The sequence below is a fragment of the Polistes dominula genome, unplaced genomic scaffold (genome assembly GCF_049000335.1).
Source record: "Polistes dominula isolate Pdom_NZ unplaced genomic scaffold, Pdom_raw_medaka contig_28, whole genome shotgun sequence".
Lineage (NCBI taxonomy): Eukaryota > Metazoa > Arthropoda > Insecta > Hymenoptera > Vespidae > Polistes > Polistes dominula.
In genome coordinates, this window is record NW_028300879.1 from 2,265,486 (window position 1) to 2,289,700 (window position 24,215).

Consider the following 24,215-nt stretch of genomic DNA (forward strand, 5'->3'; position numbering starts at 1 on the left):
ATAGAGAAATATTAAAAGACAGAATATTTTCTTCTCATCTGCTTTTTATTTTCAATTCATTTCGTAACGAATTCACTTTTATATTTTGTCACATTTTATACCAGAAGAATATTAGACTAGCGAAAAATTTGGTTAATTTCTTTGCCGTTTTCTTTTTTCTTCTTCTTCTTCTTCTTCTTCTTCTTTTTCTTCTTTTCATTCCGCATGGATATGCAATTTTTTGTGTTTGTTCCTTTTTTTTTTTTTTTTATCTCGCGAAAAAACATATTCGAAAGTATATGGAGAATCGTAGAGTTACGTAACAAATTATAGAAAGAAAGTACAATATTTCTTCTTCATTATAACGTGTGATAATCGTGCTACGGTTGTGTCTAGAGAAAAAGGTGTAAGAGAGTTTTAAGATAAATTGTAAAACGCAGAAAAATATAGCGTGCTTAAAATGGAATGGCATACCCTACTGTACATATACATTCTCTATTTATTTTAACAAAATTATAGCAATAATATGAATAATAATTATAAATATCCCTCAGTCGGTTAACATGAATGCACAACTTCTAAAACCATAATAATTATAGATAGCAATAGTCAATCTCATTGTTCCATTTCTGAATACACATTATTCCTTCATTATATAATATTATTCGTTTATTTGTTTTTTTTTTCTACATTATAGTGACGCACGTAATTGCTACCTTTGTCCACAATATGTGTGACTAGTTATAAATGTTATTTTAAAATAACTTAAATATTTTTCACTCGCTCTAATTATGTGCGTGTGTGAATATACGAATCTGTAATATACATATACGCATATACGCACACCTACATACATTACATATATTTAAATATATATATATTTATATATAAATCTTTTTCTCACTTTCATCATTTTTACTCTCCTTTGCTCCGTACTAAACGACTATTTGGAATGATCGTTAAAAATAGGAGGACAGAGTATTTTTTTTTTTTTTTTTTTTCTAAACAACGAAGAAAATTAAAATAAACTATATATATAAAAGAAATGATTATTTTAACGTCGTCCGGAGAAAAGTAATTTTGCCGAGAATTATTTTTCTTTCGATATAATTGATACTTGATTGTTTGGCCAGTCGTTGGAAGAACTCGAATTATGACCGGAAGTATAAAATATATATCGATAAACGACGAATATATATATATATGTATATATATTATATATCGGCAAAATGATATTTAAAGTTTACATTGGCCTAATGGCTTTTATAAAATAATAATCTAGAGGTATCTAATATAAAATTCTCCGAGAAATTGATTATGTTTATGTGATTGCAAATAATCATGCATCGATAGGTAATTACAGAGTTAAGGCCACTAGTGGATATTACAAATATAATATAAATATTACAGCTAAGCACAGACTCAAAAGCAATGTTCAGCAATTTACACATTATGTCCAGGAAAGATTTATAAACAAAATGAAACAATCGTAATTAACGAATTCTGTGGCACACAGAATTCTCTTATTGTCAAATTTTCATTCTATGATAACATGATATGGGATTATCATACACGAAATCGCGTTTATGACTATCACATATATGCACTGCAATTCGAAATTTACATAAAATTGCTTTAAGAAAATTCTCTTCATTCTTTTTGGACATACGTGCGTTTCTATTATCTATTGTATTGAAAATCTAAGTATATAAATGGTAAATTACTTTATAAGAGGGATTTATTTATTTTCTTATTTATATCTTGTTGCTGTTGTTGTTGTTGTTGTTGCAGTTTTTGAAACGCGATATAACAACAATTTTGAAAAATTATCCTATTAATAATTACACTTTATATAATACATTTCACGCGAACTGTATACAAACGTTATTATTATTTTTATTATTATAATTATTATAATTATAATTAATAATATTATTTTTATTATTATTATTACTGTTGTTATTATTATTATTAATAATATTATAAATACAAAAATCACTAATGCTTGACATTTTGTCCATTTGAAAAACTCACACTCTTTTTTTTTTTTTTTCAAACTCTTTATATAGAAGATTGTAGAAATAACATCAAAAAAGAAGAGCAAAACTCTTGAGATCCCTCACAGCTTTCGCGACTTCTGGTACGAAAAAGCACTGTATATAAATTCAGAATGAAAGATTATTAGTGTTCATCTTCTAGGACACCTATCATTCATCTCGAACACTATCTTAACAAAGAATTTAAATATGTATTTATTAAGTTCTATCAAATAGAGTCTTTTGTTATATCAATCATTTTCTAACGAAACTCATGAGCATACAATATTCCAGGCACTGAACATTAAACGACGCTCGAAGCCAGACTAAATCTGGCTTACATTGTATGTTACAATGTAGATTCATGGATCACCGTTGTATCTGGATTACTATTAGAATTTTGTATTATTGTTACTGGTACATGAGGCGTCAACGTGATAGAAGATGTTTTCCTGACGGGTTTTGGTGAAGCCTATAAATTAAACGAATAACATAACACACATATGTTGCTGTTATACAGCATTTACGTCAAAATAGATATTGACATATGCACAAATAGGTATTTACCCATTCTCTTCTACAAGGAGCTTCGTCATCCGAGCAATGATCAATGTTTCCAGCATCCGTTTCGGTTGCCACGTTTCGCTTCTTTGGCTGTAGAGTTGCATAATTACGAGAGCCTCTATTAAAATTATTCATATTCTTCTCTTCGACAATTTTTTCCTGGCACAATATTTCCTGCGACTTACTTTGTTTATTATTTGTGACGTTACAACTAGTTTTATTATTAAAATAAAACGGTGGCATCTTAGAGACCCAATGATCTAGACCCGAGCCCGCCGAACTTGTCGAGGCCGCTGAGGAATTTCCAGTAGAGTTACTAGTCAATCCTCTTCGTTGATAAAATAACATGTAAGCTGCATTCGTTATAAGATTCGTATCATTAACAGCTTCGACCCTTGTATCGTCGAAGCAATACCATTGAGTGTCGTATGGATTTCTACAAAATGCGGTATAATGACCACCCTGAAGATCTTGTCCATGATGATTGCAAATGGCATAGAGATCATAAACATTCTCATCGTATTTGGGAATACTTTGATGTCGTGGCCTTGGCTTTTTCCATGGAGACCAACCTAAGCCTCCAAGGGTAGGAACGTTATTATGCGTTTGTACTCCGCTATGAGCAAGATGAGGAGTCATATCAAAACCATAAAGTGGAAAATCTACGAGCATTGTCAATTTCGATGTAGATCTTTGTTTCGATTGTTGACGAAATCTTTTCAAATGTATTACTAAAATATCAGGCAAAGACCAAAGTCCTAGCTTCTTCACGACTTCTTGTTTTTTATTACAATATGGACAATGCCAGGCATCTTCAGCTCCTAACGTCTCTGCTCTTGTATAAAGATCAAAACATTCTTCGAGCGTGACCGCACCGCCTAGCTCTGAATTAGTCTTCAATTGTTTTACACTGGCGTGTTCTTCGATCTGATCACTGTCATCTTGAATAATATTATTCTTCGTAGCCTCGTCCCATTCGAGAATCAATTTAACATGTTGAGGACCGGAGTCATCGGCACAGAGTGCTAATGCTTGTTCGATTTGTTCCGTATAAAGTGGATGTTCAACGCAAGGATCAATGCAAGGATGTTCGTCTTGAATAGGTGTCGCTGCTGGATCAGCAACACGAATGTTAAATAATCCTGGATTTTGGCTGGATGTTAAAACATCGTCGGTCAAGGTACTATGCATTTCCTTGAGCAAAAGTTTCTGGAGATCTTCGTAAGAAGTTTCACGAGAAACCTGCATTGTGTATGGACTACCAAAGCGTTGCCTCAGGTCACCCTTTACAAGAACGTTGATCCATACCAATAAAATATATGCCTGTTCAGCAGGTTCCTTCAACTGTGGTAGTTCTATACAATAAAGGGGATCGTTTTCTGTGATCACAGACAATGGTTGGCAATCGGAGAATGTCCTAATAAAACAGAAAAGAAAAATAAGTTAAACAAATGTACATACACACACACAGAGAGAGAAACTGATTAATTTATTAAATATAAAATAAAAACCTTACCTATGAAATCCTTCGTCATGAACTTCAGTCAACAACATATGATTCTCTTCAATGCCAGTATCGCTTGCTAAAATTTCTCTGAGTTCCCTCACGTTCGCAGCTTGATTCACGCTGACGCCAATCTTAACTTGTCTTGGTTGTTGAGACGTGTAGAGAACGTTTACAAAGAGATTCATTTGCCGATGATTTTGTGGGACTGGTACCGAGACGCAAAGAAATGGATCGAACGTGTTTGATTGCCGATGACATCTCGGACACGTAAGACTAGATCGAAATTGTGCCTGGAATACGGCATGAACGAAAGAATTGTTACAACGAAGGTGATTCGCTAAAGTTTCAGCAGCTACGACGTCGTCGGGTCTGCCAAAAGAATTCTGAAAACAGAAAAGATCAAAATGATCGTTAATGAGATGAATCAATTTATTTCTAAAAAAAAAAATAATAATAAAATAATAATAATAATAATAATAATAATAATAATAATAATCAAGATTTGATTACACATCATAATACTCTGTAGATGTCTCGCATTCGACAAATTTGCGGTTACGGTGTGTAATTAAAAGTACAATTTGATGAAAGGAAATTTAAACTATTTTTGTTAAAGTATAGTTAATTATCAGGAAGGATATAAGTTAATTATCGATCCCATTGTCAATGAACAATAAATGATACAATGTGCTAATTACAATTACGTAAGTTCAACTATACGTATGTAACAAGTTCCGATGAAACACTTTTTTAGTCAGTGCAAATGTAAAGTACCAAAAGAATAATAATTTGGTATTGATTGTAAACTATGAATTGAAAATTGCAAATGACTTTAGTTTGGAATGTATAGAGTCCTGCATTATTGCTAAAAGTTTTCATTTTTATGCAACTAATTGAACTTCTAAAGCCACATTACTCATATGGTCACTTCAATGAATAATTAAAATTCCTTTTTTCTAAATAATAAAGGTGAAACAAAGATTTGTAAAATATACCAATGATATATCGTATCAGTAACGACGACAACTTCATCTTAAAAAATGATTCAAATACAGTCTGTATTTTTAGCCAGTAAAAAATGCTTTTATGAACATTTTTCAATGCTGTAAAAAGTATCCTTGAGAATTCTTGTTAATATTATTTTGTAAGAATTTATTTTACCACTAATAATGTTTTATTTTTTTTTCTTCTACCTTTCATATTATTTAGTTCAATTTATCTTACAATTAGATAAAAATCGTCGTTGTTATCATCATCATCATAAATGAAATATTTTCAATCTAGATACTATTTTTAATATTTTTTCTGTTCATATTTTCAAATAAGAATCTTCCATCAGATGTTTTGAAAAATTACAAGTTTCACATTTTCTATCATCTTTATTATTTTAAACAATAAGATAAAAGTAAGAATCCATTTTTGGAGTTGAACAGTGTTCACGACTCGATTATTTATTTTATCACTTACTTAGTTTTCACAAGATTAGGAAGTAACACGAACTCTAAAGCTCACGTTAGTTGACTATAATAGTTCGAAAATGAAAATAAAGCGAAAGACTATTTCTAGAACTCCTATTTATAAAGACCGTCTCGCCGGAAGGATATTCTTCTCTTCTTTTTGTTGATGTCTTTTTTTTTGTCTGAGAGAGAGAGAGAAAGAGAGAGAGAGAGACTAGTACATACACAAGAGATGAAGAAGAAGAATTACGCTTCCTCGAACACGAAGAGAGTTCGTTCGTTCCTGGCTCCTACACTGCCTAAGAGAGAATTTCTTAGAGATGAAGGAGAGAAAACGGTAGAACAAACCCACGTTATTGAAACTACGTCTTATGCTTGCATAGTCGTCGTCGTTTTCATACGTACGTACGTACGTACGTACACAAAAATCTTAAGATCTTTCGGTATATTTTTTCACGAAGTTGAACGACTATATTATAAGAGAAAAGTAAAAAAAGAAAGAAAGAAAAAGAAAAAAAAATCAATAAATACAAGAGAAGAGGAGACCTTTCTTTCTTTCGTTTGTTCGACAATTTTTTCTCTGTGTTAACAAGAAAGAAAAAAAATTCAGATAAATGAATCATTCAATATTGATTTGAAGTTGTTAATTAGAAAAAATTGTTCATATTTAATCACGACTCTAACAAATATTATAATATACGTGCTTTTATATTCCTAGATTAATAAAACACGAAGAATGTAATTTTAGGACAGGTATAAGATGCAAAACTAAATGGAATTTTGCAGTCAACGCTGATTTATTTCTTATCAGTGGCCTCTCTCTCTCTTATCAATATTTGTATATTCTTTACGTTTCATATAGAAGTCTTTTTTTATGATTCAAATATTCCTATCTAAACTCTAATATATATATATGTATATATATATATATAGGTTTATATTATTAAATTAATTTAGAAATTAATTATTTATACATAATATAAATAATTATAATTATTATATTATTATAATATATAATAATATTATTTTAATATAATTATTATAATAATAGTTATTATAATATATATAATATAATAATATATAATATATATATTATTTAATTATATAATATATAAAAAAATTATATAATATATAATTATATAATAATAAATAAATTATATAATATATAAAATATAAATTAATTATTTATAAATATATATGATAATATTAATATTATTATATCATATAGGCTCATCAAAATGAACCATTGTATACATATATTTACGTCATTAGTCAGATATCTTCTTATCGTTTAATTAGAAATACAAGAGTCGCAAAGAAAATCGTGCGTATCAGATCGATAAAAAAAAGAATCAAGACGAAAAGCAAATAATATTGTATTTGCTCGTATAAATTCTACATGACCTGGATAGTTAACGCGTTGGAAATTAAAAATCAAGAAAAAAATTAAATAAAATTAATCACTCTTTGGTACAATCTGTCAATGGCGGCCAAATAATATCGCAGATATGGGTAGACGATTGATAAATTCAAGAAAATTTCATGAAAGAAAGACAGAGATATCAATGAAACTGATACCATTGAAAAAAAACATACCATGAAAAATAGAAAGGGAAGAAGAAGAAAGCAATAAAGATGAATTATACATTTCTAAGAATAAAATATTAAAACATCATTGTTTTAGGTACCCTAAACAATGTTTTATTTACATGTCATAAGAATGCGACATCTATTAAATATTTCGATAAACAAATATACAATAAAAAATAGAAAAAAAGGATGAGAGAACAAAATAAGAAGAAGAATTTTTATTACACATTTCTAATAATAAAATATTAAAAGATAATTGTTTTAGGTAGCCCAAGTTGTATTAACATGTCATAAGAATGCGACATCTATCGAATGTTTCGATAAACATTGAAAAGAAGTATGTATAGATAGGTCTTCTCTAAATGTGTTCAACGTGGTAAGGCATTTAGCATTCTTAGAATTCGTTTAAAATAGAAGAGAGAGAGAGAGAGAGAGAGCGTGCGTTGATCTTAATAGTATAAGCAACTAGAATCATAGTTATGTAGATACGTATAAAGGAATGAAGGCTGTAGACGGTCGTAAACCCCACGGTATCGTGGTACAAGTCGACGACAAGTAATGTACTGTGCATGCTGCATACTATTATAAAATACTACTTGAATATATAGAAGAGTATTCTATCTGTCTAACTATTTATCTATAGATCTATCTATAGACACTAGCACGTATGATACACGCTGGCTTCCTTTAATCAAATCAAAAGAGTCTGGCCGTGGCTAAGTTTCCATGACCTTCAAATACAGTTTGCCCCGCTTTCCAGACTCTACTCGTATTTCTAATGGAAGAGTAGTAGTCATACACCAGGAACGTAATATCTAAGAGCAGGAAATTCACGTCATATAACTCTAACATCCAGAACGAAGGTCATGGTTACCAGGTGAGATTTTAACAATGACGTCTTCTTCTTCTTCTTCTTCTTCTACGTCTTTTTCTTCTTCTATATTTTTTTCTTTTAACTTAAGTTACTTTTAGAATTTCGGAAGTTATGAGTCAAATGAATTTACTTTTTTCCTCCCTTAAAGAAACAATACTCTCTCATATATATATATATACTATTGACTTATCACATTCGTGGAATTATCTGTGTATTTCCGCCAAATGCAATTTCCTCATATATGTATATATGTAAAGAAAAAAAGAAAAAAAAATGCAATAGGAGGAGACAAGTGTAATTGCGGCATATACTATTGCCGAAAGGAAGTATCAACGAGTCAGTTGCAGGAAATCATTTTCAATGCTTACACACGATGTAACTGCACGTAGCGGATTCGTAGTTTACAATTAACCAATGTCATGTCGGTGCACGCGTACCGATCTTTTGTAAGCAAGATTGGATATATACAACTTTGTATATATATATATATTTATAATATACTAATATAGTATATATATTATTTTATATAAGAGAGTGAATTGAAAAGTTCTGAGCCTATTATCTTCTATGTTTTGGGGTTATGTAAAAAAAATAAAAGTGAGTATGATCGAAACAAAATTGTTTCCATATTAATATTAAAATTTTTCAACCCATTATATATATATATTAATATGTTTGTGTGTATAGATGTATATAAGTTACTGTATAAAATTGAAATTGGAGAATGTCGAGAGTTACAATATGGCCGCTTGATATACAATATATCCGATATATTAATGGATAAGAATAAACTGAAATATTCGATCTGTCATCAATACATTCGATACATGTGTGTATGTGTGTGTGTTGACATTTTACCCTGTAAATCTTGATATTCTCCAATTTCCATCTTTCGCGGTAACATTATATATATATATATATATATATATATTAATCGATCGTGTAATCTTATGAAATTAATTGGAATCGTTTGGAACATTTATTATCAGTTTGAAATTCAAAGAACCTTTTACGATAAGTTACTTACGATCGATATTTACAATAACAGATCCGTATATAATTCCTATTTATTACTTTTAATAAGTTTTTACACGTGTAATGAAATAGCGATCGTAAATATGCAGTTTCGTAGGACCTGTTGATGGAATGATAAAAGGCGCAACAAGTTTGCAAACGAAAGAGAGATAGATCGATAGATAGATAGATAGATAGATAGATAGATAGATAGATAGATAGATAGATAGATAGATAGATAGATAGATAGATAGATAGAGAAAGATAGAAACATGAAGAAAAGGTCAATCTTTAATTTAGTATGCGTTGTATCATGAAACAAAAGACAGGAACTTTCAAGCTCATAGTAAACATTATTTTACATAACTAACTCCACTTCGATCGCATCGCCCCCGCACTCGATTCATAACTCTAAATTAATCTCTTTCGAGCCGACGAACGTAGTCTTCATACACACACAAACACACACTCTTACACATACACACATATAATAGGATGAACAAAGCTGAAAATATAAACACGAACATGAACTTCCGGAATTTGAAAGTACGGAAGAGGGAGAAGAGCATCGCATGTTTACAGTATGTATACAGTATATATATGTATATATATATATATATTTAGGGCTCGAAAGATTTTTTTTTTTAGACCCTCCATTATAGACTTTAATTTTTAACACTAAACTTACCGACTGATACTTTATATATACCTATTTCCTACCGTTAGCGGTCAAATGACCGATTTAAAAAATAACATATATTTCATAAAATTGCACAAATTACAGAAAATTACAAATTAGGTATTTATCTTTGTTTTTTGTTTTTTTTTTGTTTTTTTTTACAAATTACAGGACTCGGTTATTATTTGATCGCGTATCAAAGGTTTAGTGTTAAATCATCATATCTATTTGTTAATATTAAATACAAATATATTACAAACCAAGATGGCGCTTTAAGAAATAACATATATTTCATAAAATTGCACGAATTACAGTAAATTACAAATTAGGCATTTATTTTTTTTTACAAATTACAGGACTCGGTTATTTGATCGCGTATGAAAGGTTTAGTATTAAATCATATTTGTTAATATTCAATACAAATATTATAAACCAAGATGGCGGGGGGGGGGATGCTTACTGTAACGTTCGTAATATAAAAATCACCCAAGTTAAATATATTCGTTAAATTTGAAATGATTATAATATATAGTACTTCTAACAATATAATGAAAATAAATTGACAATAAAAAAAAAAAAACAAAAAAACAAAAAAACAAGATGATTAAAAAATCATCAATCGATAAACACAATATTCTTCCATCGTGTATTATGAATCATACACCACGTTTTGAAGGAATATCCTCGTAAGGATAATTAAAGTCGAGAATAATTAATACAACGGTGAGATATGATTCAGCATTACCACAACAAGAAGACGATGAAGGTCGTGTTAGCAGAAGCGAGACGACCGTAACCAGAAACTCTTCGAAGCGTGAACAGTGGACACGTCTTTTCTCACTTACCTTCATTCTTCCTACACATATTATAATAATTATTCAAACGAGACAAATTTCTAAGAGATATTATCATTTTTGCTAACAAAATAAAAACAACAAATTTGTTGTAAATTTTTGTTTGTTTGTTTGTTAAAAGTTTGACGCGATATCCTGAATATCAAATTGGCCTTGAGAACATCACATTATGGTTTAAAATCCTATCTATGAACTGTTACGTACACTTCTCTATCAACTTCAACCACACCCCACTTCCACTACCCCTTCAGTACTATAAAAATAAAATATAAAGGAGAAGTAAAGTTTTCGTAGGGAAGTTTTCTATATGCCAAAGGAACCTTCTTCATTTTTAATACAAACTGTCTCGATCAATATTCAAATGTTCTCTCACAGGCGGTGTGTGTGTATGTGTGTGTGTGTGTGTATGTGTGTGTGTGTGTGTGTGTACGATCAAACAAACCGAGAGAAGACATTGAGAATAGAAATCGAAGGTCTTGCATGATTCTCATGAAAAAGAAAAAACCAAACTTACTAACGCACATATACATGTATCTCTCTGGATATGAATAATATTGTAAAATTTTATTGTAATATTTTTTCAATAATATTTATGTGTATCAAATTTTCGATAATTTTGCATCTTTTCGAATATTGAAGATTTAATATTAAAAAAATATTTAATATATAATAATTAAATAATTAAATAAATCGTTAACAAACCAAATCATATTATATATTTATATATTAAATTAAATTATAATAATAATAATATATAATATATAGATGTAATTAAAAGACTGCAATTCGAATAATGATTACAGGAATGAAAATGTTGAGATTACAGGTACCCGATGGCCCCATTAAAGGCCTTGTTACGTTACTGGCGCCATCCGACACAATCTGTGCAACGTTACTATTCAATAACTCGAAGCATCGTACATCATCAATTGCAATTTTTTTTTTTTTTAATTCTCTTTTTTTTTCGCTATTACTCAATATTATCTTCTCCAGCATGTATAATAAATATACTTATGTTAATACGAAATTATCTTTGATACACGATTTTGCATTTTTTAATTCGAAATCAAATCACTAGATCAACATTTGTTCAAATTGAATATCCAAATTCGATCTTCTTCTTCATGAATGAATGTTTTCTATTCGAATTTAATTGAATTTCATACATGCGTATTAAGATTGAATCGACAATATTGAAAAAGTACAAAAAAAAAGAAGATAAAAATAGCTTTACAGCTGTGTTTCATTAAATGATAATAGTAATGGTAATGTGCTTGATAAATGAAAGAACGCGTGCATATATTACATACATACATACATACACGCATACAACTAGATGTACAACAGGTATAACTTTTCAAGGTTAATCGAAAAAGAGAGTGAAATCGTTAATTTACATTTCTTGGATTATCGACGATGCAACGTAATGATTTTTTGTTTCGTTCCAAAATGACTAAATTATAATAGTGATACATTTCTGATGAGATATCGGAAACAAATATATATATATATATATATATATATAACGAGGACAAAGTACATTATTTATCATTGGGAGATATTTTCTAACAAAAAGAAGAACAATGAAACATCGAGAAATATTCCAACGATAAAATACAATCGAACGTTTTTCTTCACAATTTTTTTCATGTCAATCAAAAAATGTTAAATACCTAAGTATGTATTTCTAATATTATATATTGGAGTGAACGAAAAGTTATGGCGTCGTTACTACGCAGGTCAAATTTATTTCTAATATTTTAAATCAAAAAAAAAAAAATAAAAACCGATTGATGATTTTTATCGTTACGATATTAAAAATTGGCATATCAGATAATAAAAGGTTGTTGATTAATTAATTTAGTTAATTATTTAATAAATAATATATAAAATAATAATATAATATATAAAAATAAAAAGTTGTTTGATAATAATATAAATTAATTTTAATTAATTTAAATAATTATTAATTTAAATTTAAATAATTAATAATAATATTATAATTTTTATATTATTTGTTTAATTTAATAATAATATAAATAATATAACATATAAAAATATTTAAAAAAAAACTTATTTTTTGAAAATTTATTTGTTTTAATTTTGAGGTTAAAAAGCTACATTACTTTTCGGTCCACCATATAGAGACAGAGAGACAGAGACAGACAGAAAAAAAATAAAATACAAGAAAATAAAAAATAAAACAACATGACAATCATGTTATTGTTTTTAAACATGAAACTTGGTACATCGGGTTCAATATTTTTCATTGGAAAATATTTTTGCGATGAATCATACTAAAATACCTTAATCTTTCTCTCTGTTTCTTTCTCTCTCACTCTCTCTCACTCTTTCCTGACTTGTCATTTTGTTGAGTGTAAAAGAAAAAGATAGAAAGAAGACATAATTCGATTAGAAGCTGAGCATATTGAAAGCAGCAAGCTGCTCATTTTACCCACGTTACATAAGAGCAGCAACCATAACGGGAAGAGAACACTGTTAATGGTTTCTTCTTACCGAACGAAGAATAGTATTATTTTCTATCATTGAAACAATCATTCATTTTCATACGTTTATATCGAATACAAGTTATTACTTGAGGGCCAGAGGGGAGGGGGAGGGGGAGGGGGAGGGGAAATAAACTAACTAACTAACAAAAAAAAATAAAATAACAACAAATCTCTTGTTCAACATGACACGTGACTAGTATTCGTGATAAACGTGAAAAAAAGAAAAAAGAAAAAAAAAATAAAGTAAAGACCACCGCGACCTTGGCTTTATTACGTAAAATAAAGTAGATAAATTAATATAGATAGATAAAAAAAAAAAAACAAAAACGAAACTGAAGAAAAATAAAATAAAAAACAAAATTTCAAAATTAATATATCTAAAATGTGACATTAATGTAAAGTATGTTAACCTGTTATACATGGGATGTATAAATACGTCCAAGTACAAACTTTTGTACTTTATATATAAATAAATAAATGAAAATATATATATTTCATAGTCTTTTCATTTATATTAAACATAAATAATAATAATAAATAATAAAAAAGGTGTGCAATTAAAAAGGAATTCCCCGGTTTACTCATTGACTGGCAGGCAGCCATATTTAGAACGTCTTGACTTTAAATTTTTAAAAATATAATTAATTATATTAATTATATTATTAATATTATTAATAATATAATAATTATATTATAATATTTATTAATTATATTTATATTTATAAATTATTTCATTAATTTTATTAATTACATTTCTATATATTAAGTTACTGATATATAATATTGTAATGGTATTTACAATGATTGATAATTAATATTTTTTTTTTTTACACCATATAAATATTTGATTCAACCTTTTTTTTTTCTTTTTTAAATAATTCTTAACGCAATTAATCATTTGTAATTAATCTAAAAATTGCAGCACGAGATATCTCATAGTTGGCAGTCGTCAGTCAATGGGTTAAAGAAAATACATTTTCTCGTCATTTATTTGAATGTTTAATAACTTCTTGGAACGGTTGCATTAAAAGATTTTCAACGGGAAGAGGGAAAGGGGTGACTAGGAGGAGGAGGAGGAGGAGGAGGCGGGGGGGGGGGTGTCTGGCTGGCTGGAGCGGAATCATTATTGTTGATTCAAGCTTAACTTCACATCAGTGCAAATCGTAAATCTTCTGTTACGGCAATGATGATGTAACACAAACACATCCACCAAACACTAATCATCTATTCGAAGAAGAAATGTAAAATATCGAATGTAAAAAATTAGGAATTAGAGTTAGAAAGAGGAGTTACGGGGGATGGGAATGAGGGTGGTGTTGGGGGATTAGAGAGGGTTGAAGGAATTTCAAGGAGGTTGAATCACAAACCATGCAGGCACCGTCGTTTATTGGGGTATTCTATGAAATGTCGGTCAAATTGTTTTTGCCTGTATACTGTAGAGAACAGTATTTTAACAGGTAGGCTTATCTTGGAGAAGTAAAAGATAAAATAGATGTGTTACAACATGTTCCGTTGAAATAAGACAAAAACCAGTTAGCACTATTCCCTCTTTTACAAATCATTTTGCTTTTATGTAAATATGCTACAGAGTATTATTAACAATTTGGCTTGAATTGTTTTTACAAGTTTTACATTTGTTTCAAATGTATCCCTCATTGAGAGTGGTAAATTAGTTTATTGAATTTTAACATGCAAATCTACGAACATAGTTAATAATTATACCAATGTACTATATATATATATATATAAATTTGTTTTAAGTAAAATATATACGATACGAATAAATATATTATTAAACACATTAATATAACAAAATATTATATAATATAATAAATATAATTATATATATATATATATATATATATATATATAATATAATTATTATATTATTATATTTAATATTATACTATAATATATTTATATTATATTATATATAGTATATTATTAGTATAATATATTAAATTATTTATAAAAAAAATTAAATTATAAATTATATAAAAATAAAATTAGTATATTATAATTATACTAATAATATAATAATATTATATTTAATATTATATATATATAATATAATTATAATATATATAAATATATAATATATAATAATAATAAATATTATACATATATGTATAAAATAAATTACTTTATAAGTTGAACATTCTGAAATTATTTTATCTTGTCAATTATAAAATTCAATTTTGTTTTATTGTAAAAGATAAACCACGATAAAATGCAAACAAATCACTATTATAAAAAAGCTTAGAAGTATTATAACATTTCGCTTATAATTGAATTGAAAATAATTTTGATCTTTCCTTTTAATTGAGTTTTTTTTTTTTTTTTTCTATCAGAGAATAGTAGGAACAGCATTTCGGAACTTTGTTAAGATGGTATCCTAATTTTAAAAAGTAGAGATAACGATCTTATCGCAAGGCCAGCATATTACTCCTTTGGCACGTGCTCGAGTGTACTCGTCTACTTGGTTTTCACTATCATCCTTTTCACATTCCCACACGCGCATCAAATACATACATTATATATATATATATATATATATATATATATATATATATATATATATATATATATATTAATTATATTATAAATATATTAAATAATTATATATAATATTTTATATAATTATATATTATAAAATATAATATATATAATTATACACATAATAATATATAATATATAAAATTAATATATAATAATAATAATAATAATAATAATAATAATAATAATAATAATAATAATAATAATAATAATATATTATATATTATATATATATTACTTATATTAATATATTAATCCTTGTTTTAAGGATTTTATTTAATATATATATATAGCAATAATTATAACAGTGAATTACGACAAAAAAAAAAAAAAAAATATAGAAGAAAAAAAAGTGATTTAATTATTCGTTTTAAAATACAAATAGTAATATATTAATAACAGCATAGACATAATCTTATCTTCATCTTTAATAAAAAAAATACAAAAAAGACCTATTCAATTACCATTTACAATTATCAAATAGTTTTTCCTTATCAAGAAAACTATATTAATCTGTTATACAAACATATGTTCATGACTTTCCAAATCAGTGGAGCAAGATAACTTGAGAGAACGGTGAAAGAAAGGTGCGAGAACATCTCTCGGTTTCTTCATTTTGAAAGCATTAGAAAGCTCTGATTCGCTCAGCTAGCTAACAACTACATTGTTGAAAGTTAAAACGATTATTTTTGTGATAACTTCTTACGTGCAACTCGAACAAGAACGAAGATGAAAGGAATCAAAAAAAAAAAAAAAAAAAAAAAAAAAAAAAAGAAATAAAACGTTCAGATAAATAGATAAATAAATATATAGATGGATAAGAATGTAATAGATGGATGAAAAATGATTATGTGAATTTATTGTTATTTTTTGTTTTTTTTTTTTTTTTGATCTGGGCTTATAGATTTCATTGGTAAAAAAAAAGGCTCTCTTCTTATCTAAAGCTCAATAAATAATTCTAATAAGCAAGAAATATGCGATTAGATAAATGTTTCACGCAAGAACTTATATTTATAATATATATGTATATACAATACATGAATAAGATTTATAAGGAGGAAAAAAAGGAATAGAAAATATTACAGATATATATTTCAAGTAGTAATTAATGCTGAATGTAAAATGATAATATAAAAATTAGAATAATCAAGGACTATTTGTAAGATTTGATTATATCTCGTGAAAAATATGATCCTTCCTTTTCGTACATTTTGTCACGTGAAACAATAAAGGATAAATAATTATTGTAAAAATTTAACGTAATTATTAATGAAATTAAAACAGTTACTTTGTTTTACAAAAGTTATAAGTTATTGAGTTGTCCTGAAAATTGTCGTGTCGATTTTGACAAAAGATTGAAATGCAACTCATTTAAGTTTTCATTTTTTTATATTTATTAAATAATAAATATAACTATATATATATATATATATATATATATATATATATAAATTAATAATTATATAAATATGTATATAATTACAAAAATATAATAATAAATATAATTAAATATAATAATTTGAAAATTTCGTCTTTCCAGAATTTTTCAGGTTTTTTTTTTTTTTTAGCAAAAGAACTTCAATGCCATCTATCGAAAATCGGCACGAACTTTCCTTACAACCCAATATTAAGTCTTTTTTTTTTTTTAGGTCTTTCAGTTTATAATTACATTGAAAAATAATTGTTTTAATTTGATAAGGGAACAATGGATGAGTCATTTCTTATTTGCAGTCATTCCTCTCGAATTCTTACCTCATCGATGTAAGATGATTGAAATTTAACAACTATGGCCATTTTGTCATGAAAAAAAAAAAAAAAAATAGAATAAATATACAAATGACTAACAAATATACATATTATTTGTAAATTAATTTATGTAGTATTTTTATAAAAAAAAAAATAAAATAAAATAAAATTCAAGAGAGAGATAATATATTAATCAAAATAAGAAGAAAACTCTGCTTGTATTGGACATCATTTATAAATTTATCGAAATTGATTAGGAAAATACATATTAATTCAGTTGTATCAATGAAATATACGATTAAAAGAAAATCCATGATGAATAATTATAAAGAAAATGTAATGTGTGTTTGTCTTTCCTTTATTTTTTGGTAATTGACGTCATTAAAATTTGTCTGTACGATAGACCTGAACTTTGATATTTATTTATTTATTACGATAAAATATTTCGATAATGAACAATTCTCATTAAATATATTTACAAAATATCGTATGACATTTGATACATTGAAAATAATTAAATAATCACGATTGACTTTTTTTGTAATGACAAATCTGAAATATATATTTTGTCTAGGCTGAATGAATTTATATTTTTCGTTTATTTTAGTTGAAGACTTTAATGGCCGCACACACAACATGTGTGTGTGTGTGTGTGTTAGATAGGCCGTTATTTTATTTATAACTTTATATATATATATATTTAAAATTATACATAAAATTTTATTTGTGAATGACTATAAAGTTTTTTTTTTTTTTTTTTTCAAATAATTCTTGAAAAATATTACCAAGACTTCTGACGACGTTTAACTGCGTACACGTGCGGCCATTAAAATCAAACAAAATTTGATATCTACAAATTGACACTAATAATTTTTACAAATTATAAATTATATGTAAATTATGACAATCAATGATCATTTAATTATCATAACTTTTTATCAATAAATTAATAATAATTATTGTAATCAAAATGATATTATTGTTCTTGTGAAATGTTTCTTTTTAATCGCTGCCATAATTACCAACTTTAAAAAGCGTTAAGAATAAAAAGAAGTTTCTATTTGCATTCTAATTATTTCGTAACGATCGTTAATTCCTAATCATACGAAAGGTTTTACTAAATGATAACGATAACGTAAACAATCATTCATAAGTATATGATTAATATTAATCAGTTAATTTTGAATATTTATGTGTGTGTGTGTGTATGACATCTTTTTTATCAAAAAAAGATAGTATTTATATTGGGTATACTAATTCGTATTATTCAAAAATATTACTAATTCAAATGTTAATTCAATTATGTGACAAATTTTGGTTAGTTACGATATAACTTGCCAATCAAATGTAAATTGATTATTATCATTATTATTAATATTATTATATATGTAAAAATTAGAACTCTAGACATATATATATTATATATATAAGTATAATGAAATTTCTCTTATTCATTTTGAAGGATACGAAAGAAACGTGCGAAGGATCGATAAAGGTCTTAACAAATTGATTTTTTTTCTCGGTCAATCATTTGTATATTTCCTTCGATTTCGTTCAGAAATCCCAACACGTATACTTTTCGAACGTGAAACAAATTTAGGTTAAGGCCTCGACAGTCTGAAACACACACACACATACACACACACATACCACAAGAGAACGATCACCTAACCAACCAGCTTCTCCCATTTCTCAAAGCAATAAATAAAATCATGCGTAAGGTTACAACCATTACACCAAGTTATATAGTATGGACGATTTAAGTAACCATGTTGTATAAATAACTCTGAAAAATATTCTTACTAACGCGTGTTCCACCTTCGCCATATTTTTTTTTTGAAAAATCAAACTAATCGAAAGGAAAGCAACAACAAAAAAAAAAAAATAAATAAATAAATTGTTTCCTAATATAATTTCGATATGTACTTTCATTTGATTACGTGCAACTATTTTTTTTTTTCGATAACACATTTTCAATGTATTATTATTCATTATACAGTGTCTCTTAGAGACACCAAAACCTAAATGCAAATGAAACCTTCGTTCTTTTTTTTTTTTTTTTTTCAAATTCGATAGAAACATCGTAATATTGCATTATTCATAAATTAGGAGACCATGAAACATATTAGAAAATAAATAAATAATTATACGTATCGATAATAATCCATTACGAATGATTTCAATACGAGTTCAAATTTCGTATCTTTTCAATCTTGTATTTTGCCAATAGAAATATCGTAATATTATAATTTAATAAATGTTAACAATACAACAATTAAATATATTATTATTAGTAATATGTAAGAATTTAATAATTATATATTATAATGTGGAAAAGGAAATGAATGTTTATGTCGAATTTAATTATACAATTTGAAAAAACGCGTGGTAACCAACAGATTCATTCATCCCACTAATTAATACTAACTAATTGAACTTTTTTATATATATTTTTTGGTAATTTAACATTTATTTTTATCTTTTATTTAGTCTTGCAAAAAAAAAAGAGCTATTTCGTAAAATGTATTTGTTAGAACTTGGCATAAGGTATTTTGGCAAAATCTGAATTTAAAAAGGGCGCCAAAATTGAACATTGTTAAAAATCATTAATAACATATTTCTTTGCAAATAAAATGAATATCAATTAAAAAATTTAATAAACATAAAATAGGTTTGTATGTATAGGAATTTTGAAAATTTGCATTACACACAATAAATAAATATTAATTATTTAAAATTGACAGTAAAGACAGTAATGTAGGAATACTCTTGTTAATATTGTATATATATATATATATATATTAATAGTAATTAGATCTTAAGAACGTGACATAGTATAAATCGTTTCGGAAATAAATATTTGGCGCGAAACTCCCGCGTCAGTGGCGTCTTAATGACACGCGACCATCGTACGGACCAATGGCGTTGCATCGCGCCATGCGAAAATTTCACGTGAAAGCGATCGTGCGTCGAGAGTATGTAAATATATCGATCGATATCAAAAAGAATAAAAATGTTGCTTAACAAAATAGAAATAAAATGAGATGAAGAATGAAATAGATTTATCTATCGAACGATCAAGACAAACGTGCGTATCCATCCATAACAAAATTTAAAAATAGATAGTGAAAAGCTTTATCTTATAAGATAAATAAGTACATGTAAACACATAAGGGGACAGAGAGAGAGAGAGAGAGAGAGAGAGACAAATAAAAACGAAGTACAACTGATAGAACGAGGTACAACGAGAACGTGGCATGTATTAGATATCGAATGAACGGAACTTACAGAAGCATAGAGAAAGGGGAATAGGCCTAGGGGAAAAGAGTAGGGGAAAGGGATAAACAAGTACAAACGTCACTGTCATCGTCACTGTCATCGTCATGCTCATCATTATAATCCTTTTTCACTTACCTTTATGATCTTATACTTCTTTTTGGTAGCTTGATTGAGATCCTCATGAACCTTATCAAGTAGCCAGAGAAGGAATTCTTGGGCATCGTGTTGAAGATTACCACGATACTGACTACCGTATTTATCAACAACACTCTTAAAAGCAGTACTCATTTCTGGGTCATATTGGCAACTCCAGATTGCTTTTAAAAGTAAAGCTAACTGTTCGGTAATTTCTCCCTTGGTGCCGTACTTCTTCGAATTAAGTTTGTTACGTCGCGATAAATCAACTTTGTATTGGTCAAGAACAAAATATTCGGCTATTATATCCGTGTGTGATAGACACTGGAGTACAGCGTTCATGAAGCACGTGTTACCGTGATTGCGCAGACCTATAACGCCGGGTACTCTGTCAGCTGGAATGTGTGCTGGTCTCGGTGGTGGCACTCGAATATCAGTTGCACTAGAACCAAGCTCATCCCTGTGAGAGCTTTTGTTTTGCGTACCTACGTTTGACATGTGTTGCATAATCTTAATAAACTTCCTCCAGGATGACATTACGAATACTTTCTTGCTGGCAGATTTCTCTTGATGGTATGCCGCCTGCTGGTTATTTCCACAATGTAATCTTCCCACGTTCTGCTGCATGCTGTTATCGACCGTATTATATTGTTGCTGTTGTTGCTGTTGCACGTTGTTTTTAGAGTTATCTTTTCCACTGACAGCGCCGTTGACGTCTTTAGAATCACGACTTTTATTCGTTCGACGCTTCGACATTCTTGTGGCACTAAGAAATAAATTCCTCGGAAGCGTGAAGGTTCGCTTCAGCCTCGAGTTAGATTCTTGAGATTTGGTCTCGTATGATTTAACAACCTCTTCCACGCCCAGCTCGCCCTCCGACACGGATTTCATCACCGCGCTCGGGGGATTCTCAGTGGTCATCGCCGGCCTACTAACAGACCGGTCTTACATGGCCTATAACGTAAGGCCCCTCGCATCACGTTTATTTATACGGTAATCACTAACCGTCCCGTACACTTAACATTATTCGTTACACATTATTGAACTATGCACCCCGATGTGTACTTTGACGTCGTACACGTATCCCGCTCGTACACGCTGCGCCGGCCATTTGCCTTTTAACGCACGAACTTCCACGATTTCACAGCGCCCTCGACACTAAATCAACTGCTTCAAATAGACATGACTCTTTATAATAATTACTTTATCGACGACAACGCCGTCTATCGTAAAAATTCAAACTATAAACTAGCGTTTAGATTATTCTGTTGATAAAGAAGAACATTCATCATTTATTACAATATTTCATCCTCGTAGACTCATATTCACATCCGAATCATGTTTTGAAGACACCACCTTAAGGCTGTTCATCCATTTTTGTTCGAAGCGTGTGTGACTACAGCGACAAATATGAACGTAATATGAACTACAAGGAAAACAGAATATCAATGTTCTACCATGAGCGTATCAATAATAAGTTTATATATGATACCTCTCTCACAATCAGGTTAATTGGGTTAAAGCAGTGGTTCTCTAACTTTTTCTGTTTTCAGCACCATTGCTTAACTCAAGTATTTTTTTTAAAACAACCTATGTCAAATTCTAACAATTTTTATAAAGAAGAAATAAAAACTTCTTCTTTATAATAATAATTAAATTAGTCTTAGAAATAGTTTAATAATATAGTAGATTTTGTTCTTACTGACTGATAACAAAACATATTTTTGTTTTACCATCGAGTACCAATAGAGTACATTTTTGTTTTTATCATCACTCGTTATAGTTAATTAAAATTTTGTTAAGAATTTTCCAAGCAGTAACAATTAGTTCTACCATGAACTAGTAGGTTTAATTCCTGTATTATTATCAATCAATAATATAATTAATCAAGTTTAACTCAGTCGATAATAGTAGGTTCGTAATAAGACGTTCAAATATTTTAAAGATTATTATTGGAATTAAAATGTAATGAAAAAAAGATATGGATATTTTTTAGTTTAAAATTTTGTCATAAACTATATTTCAATCAAATTTGTAGATTATTTTTAACATTTTTGCTTAATCTTAGCTATATAAACGTATAAATATTTACATAAAACATTATTATTTTTTTATTATATTTTTCTTTTGAAAAAATAAATACTTTGCATCAATGTGTATACAAATATAAAGTCTTATAAAGTGTATATATAAAATCAAAGTCTTATCTAAAATATTTCAATCTAATGTTATAATAATATATACATAAAAAGTTTATCATATCATTTATGAGTTCATTATTATTATCAATTTTCCTTTTACAGGTTTAATGAGGTTTAAGTTTTTCATACCTCTGTCACCTTTATCAGAAGTCAACAACACACTATGTTCCAAAACGATCATTCAAGTATTAATCATGTAAATTGTTTAATTTCAGTGATCGAACAGGAACAAGTACTTAAAGTATTTAAGTCTTAAGTTGTTAAAAGTAACAATATTTTTGATAATTATATAGATATAAATAATGTGCAATACTAAGAGGTACTCGAATAATTATCAGACAACATAACAGTACAAAAATCCATCGATGTAACTTCTTTCTTAATTGGATTATTACTGTTGTAATGTCTTTCTTTTTCTTTGTACCCTTTGCACTTTTTATAACTTCCACTTGCAGATGATTCAAGACTTTCTTCTGTTAATTCATCTAAATCAATGAAATTTATATTTTCCTTTGTTCCCAGGCTTTTTCTCTTTTTGGTAAATTGATTTGTAGATTCAGGTTCATTATTTGTTAATATCTCCGAAGACAAAGACCTTTTATCAAAATTAAAACTAGCATCAAAATTGTCATCAAGACTTATATTGTTTTCATATTCTGGAAGAAAAGATGAATCAGATTTATCGTTAATGTTTAATGGGTCGTCATTTGTTTCCAATGAATTTATCAGTTCTTGACCTTTTTCATTCTTTATCTTTGTACTTTCTACTGTGTCATTGCATCTTTCTCTTTGATTGTAAATACTATTGAATGATAAATTATTTTCCTTCTTTTTTGAACTTATCATATCAGTCAATGTACTTTGTCTTAAAACTTTTTCATGATTATTTGTAGATTTATTAGATTTTGTTAATACAGGACTATTATTTGATCTTTTATCCAAGTTCGTCATATCCATTGTCTTATGAAATGCTAATTTGGTTTGCTTAAATTTTTTACTTTTTGGCGTTTGTGTTACTTCAATGTTATAACGTGTGTTTAAATTATTATTTCGATTTATTTGAGAATTAATGTTCACATTGCTAATAAGTTTAAAAGGTGTTTTGTTCAATGCTTTTTCTTTTCTTATAGTGGATAAATTATCCCTTTTTCTTAAATTATTCAATGGTGTTTTAGATTGTCCATTTTTGTTAACATTTTGCCTTTTCCTTATAGTCACCTTTTTATGTCTAATC

General features: G+C 27.9%; 1 protein-coding gene across 2 annotated transcripts; it reads right to left on the reverse strand.

The window, feature by feature from the left end:
* Positions 1 to 26: 26 nt before the first annotated feature.
* On the reverse strand, positions 27 to 21,943 carry LOC107065124 (ubiquitin carboxyl-terminal hydrolase 31). 2 transcript variants are annotated; one of them, XM_089174100.1, is made up of 5 exons: positions 20,781 to 21,943; positions 4,096 to 4,469; positions 2,765 to 3,996; positions 2,583 to 2,669; positions 27 to 2,487 (listed from the first exon to the last, which is right to left on the reverse strand). In XM_089174100.1, the coding sequence occupies exons 1-4, from the start codon at positions 21,699 to 21,701 to the stop codon at positions 2,623 to 2,625; spliced, it is 2,574 nt and encodes an 857-aa protein (XP_089030226.1). In that variant the 5' UTR covers positions 21,702 to 21,943; the 3' UTR covers positions 27 to 2,487; positions 2,583 to 2,622. The 2 variants fall into 2 exon arrangements, with proteins under 2 accessions (XP_089030226.1, XP_015173990.1); XM_015318504.2 differs by having other exon boundaries at positions 652 to 2,487; positions 2,583 to 3,996; positions 20,781 to 21,942.
* Positions 21,944 to 24,215: the final 2,272 nt, after the last annotated feature.

Excerpts from the sequence above, each read along its gene's own strand:
- LOC107065124 (XM_015318504.2), bottom strand. The coding sequence starts at position 21,701 with ATGACCACTGAGAATCCCCCGAGCGCGGTGATGAAATCCGTGTCGGAG. Across the intron at positions 3,997-4,095 it reads CATGACGAAGGATTTCATAG|GACATTCTCCGATTGCCAAC; the intron begins GTAAGGTTTTTA and ends CTGTTTTATTAG. Across the intron at positions 2,488-2,582 it reads CTCCTTGTAGAAGAGAATGG|GCTTCACCAAAACCCGTCAG; the intron begins GTAAATACCTAT and ends TTTAATTTATAG.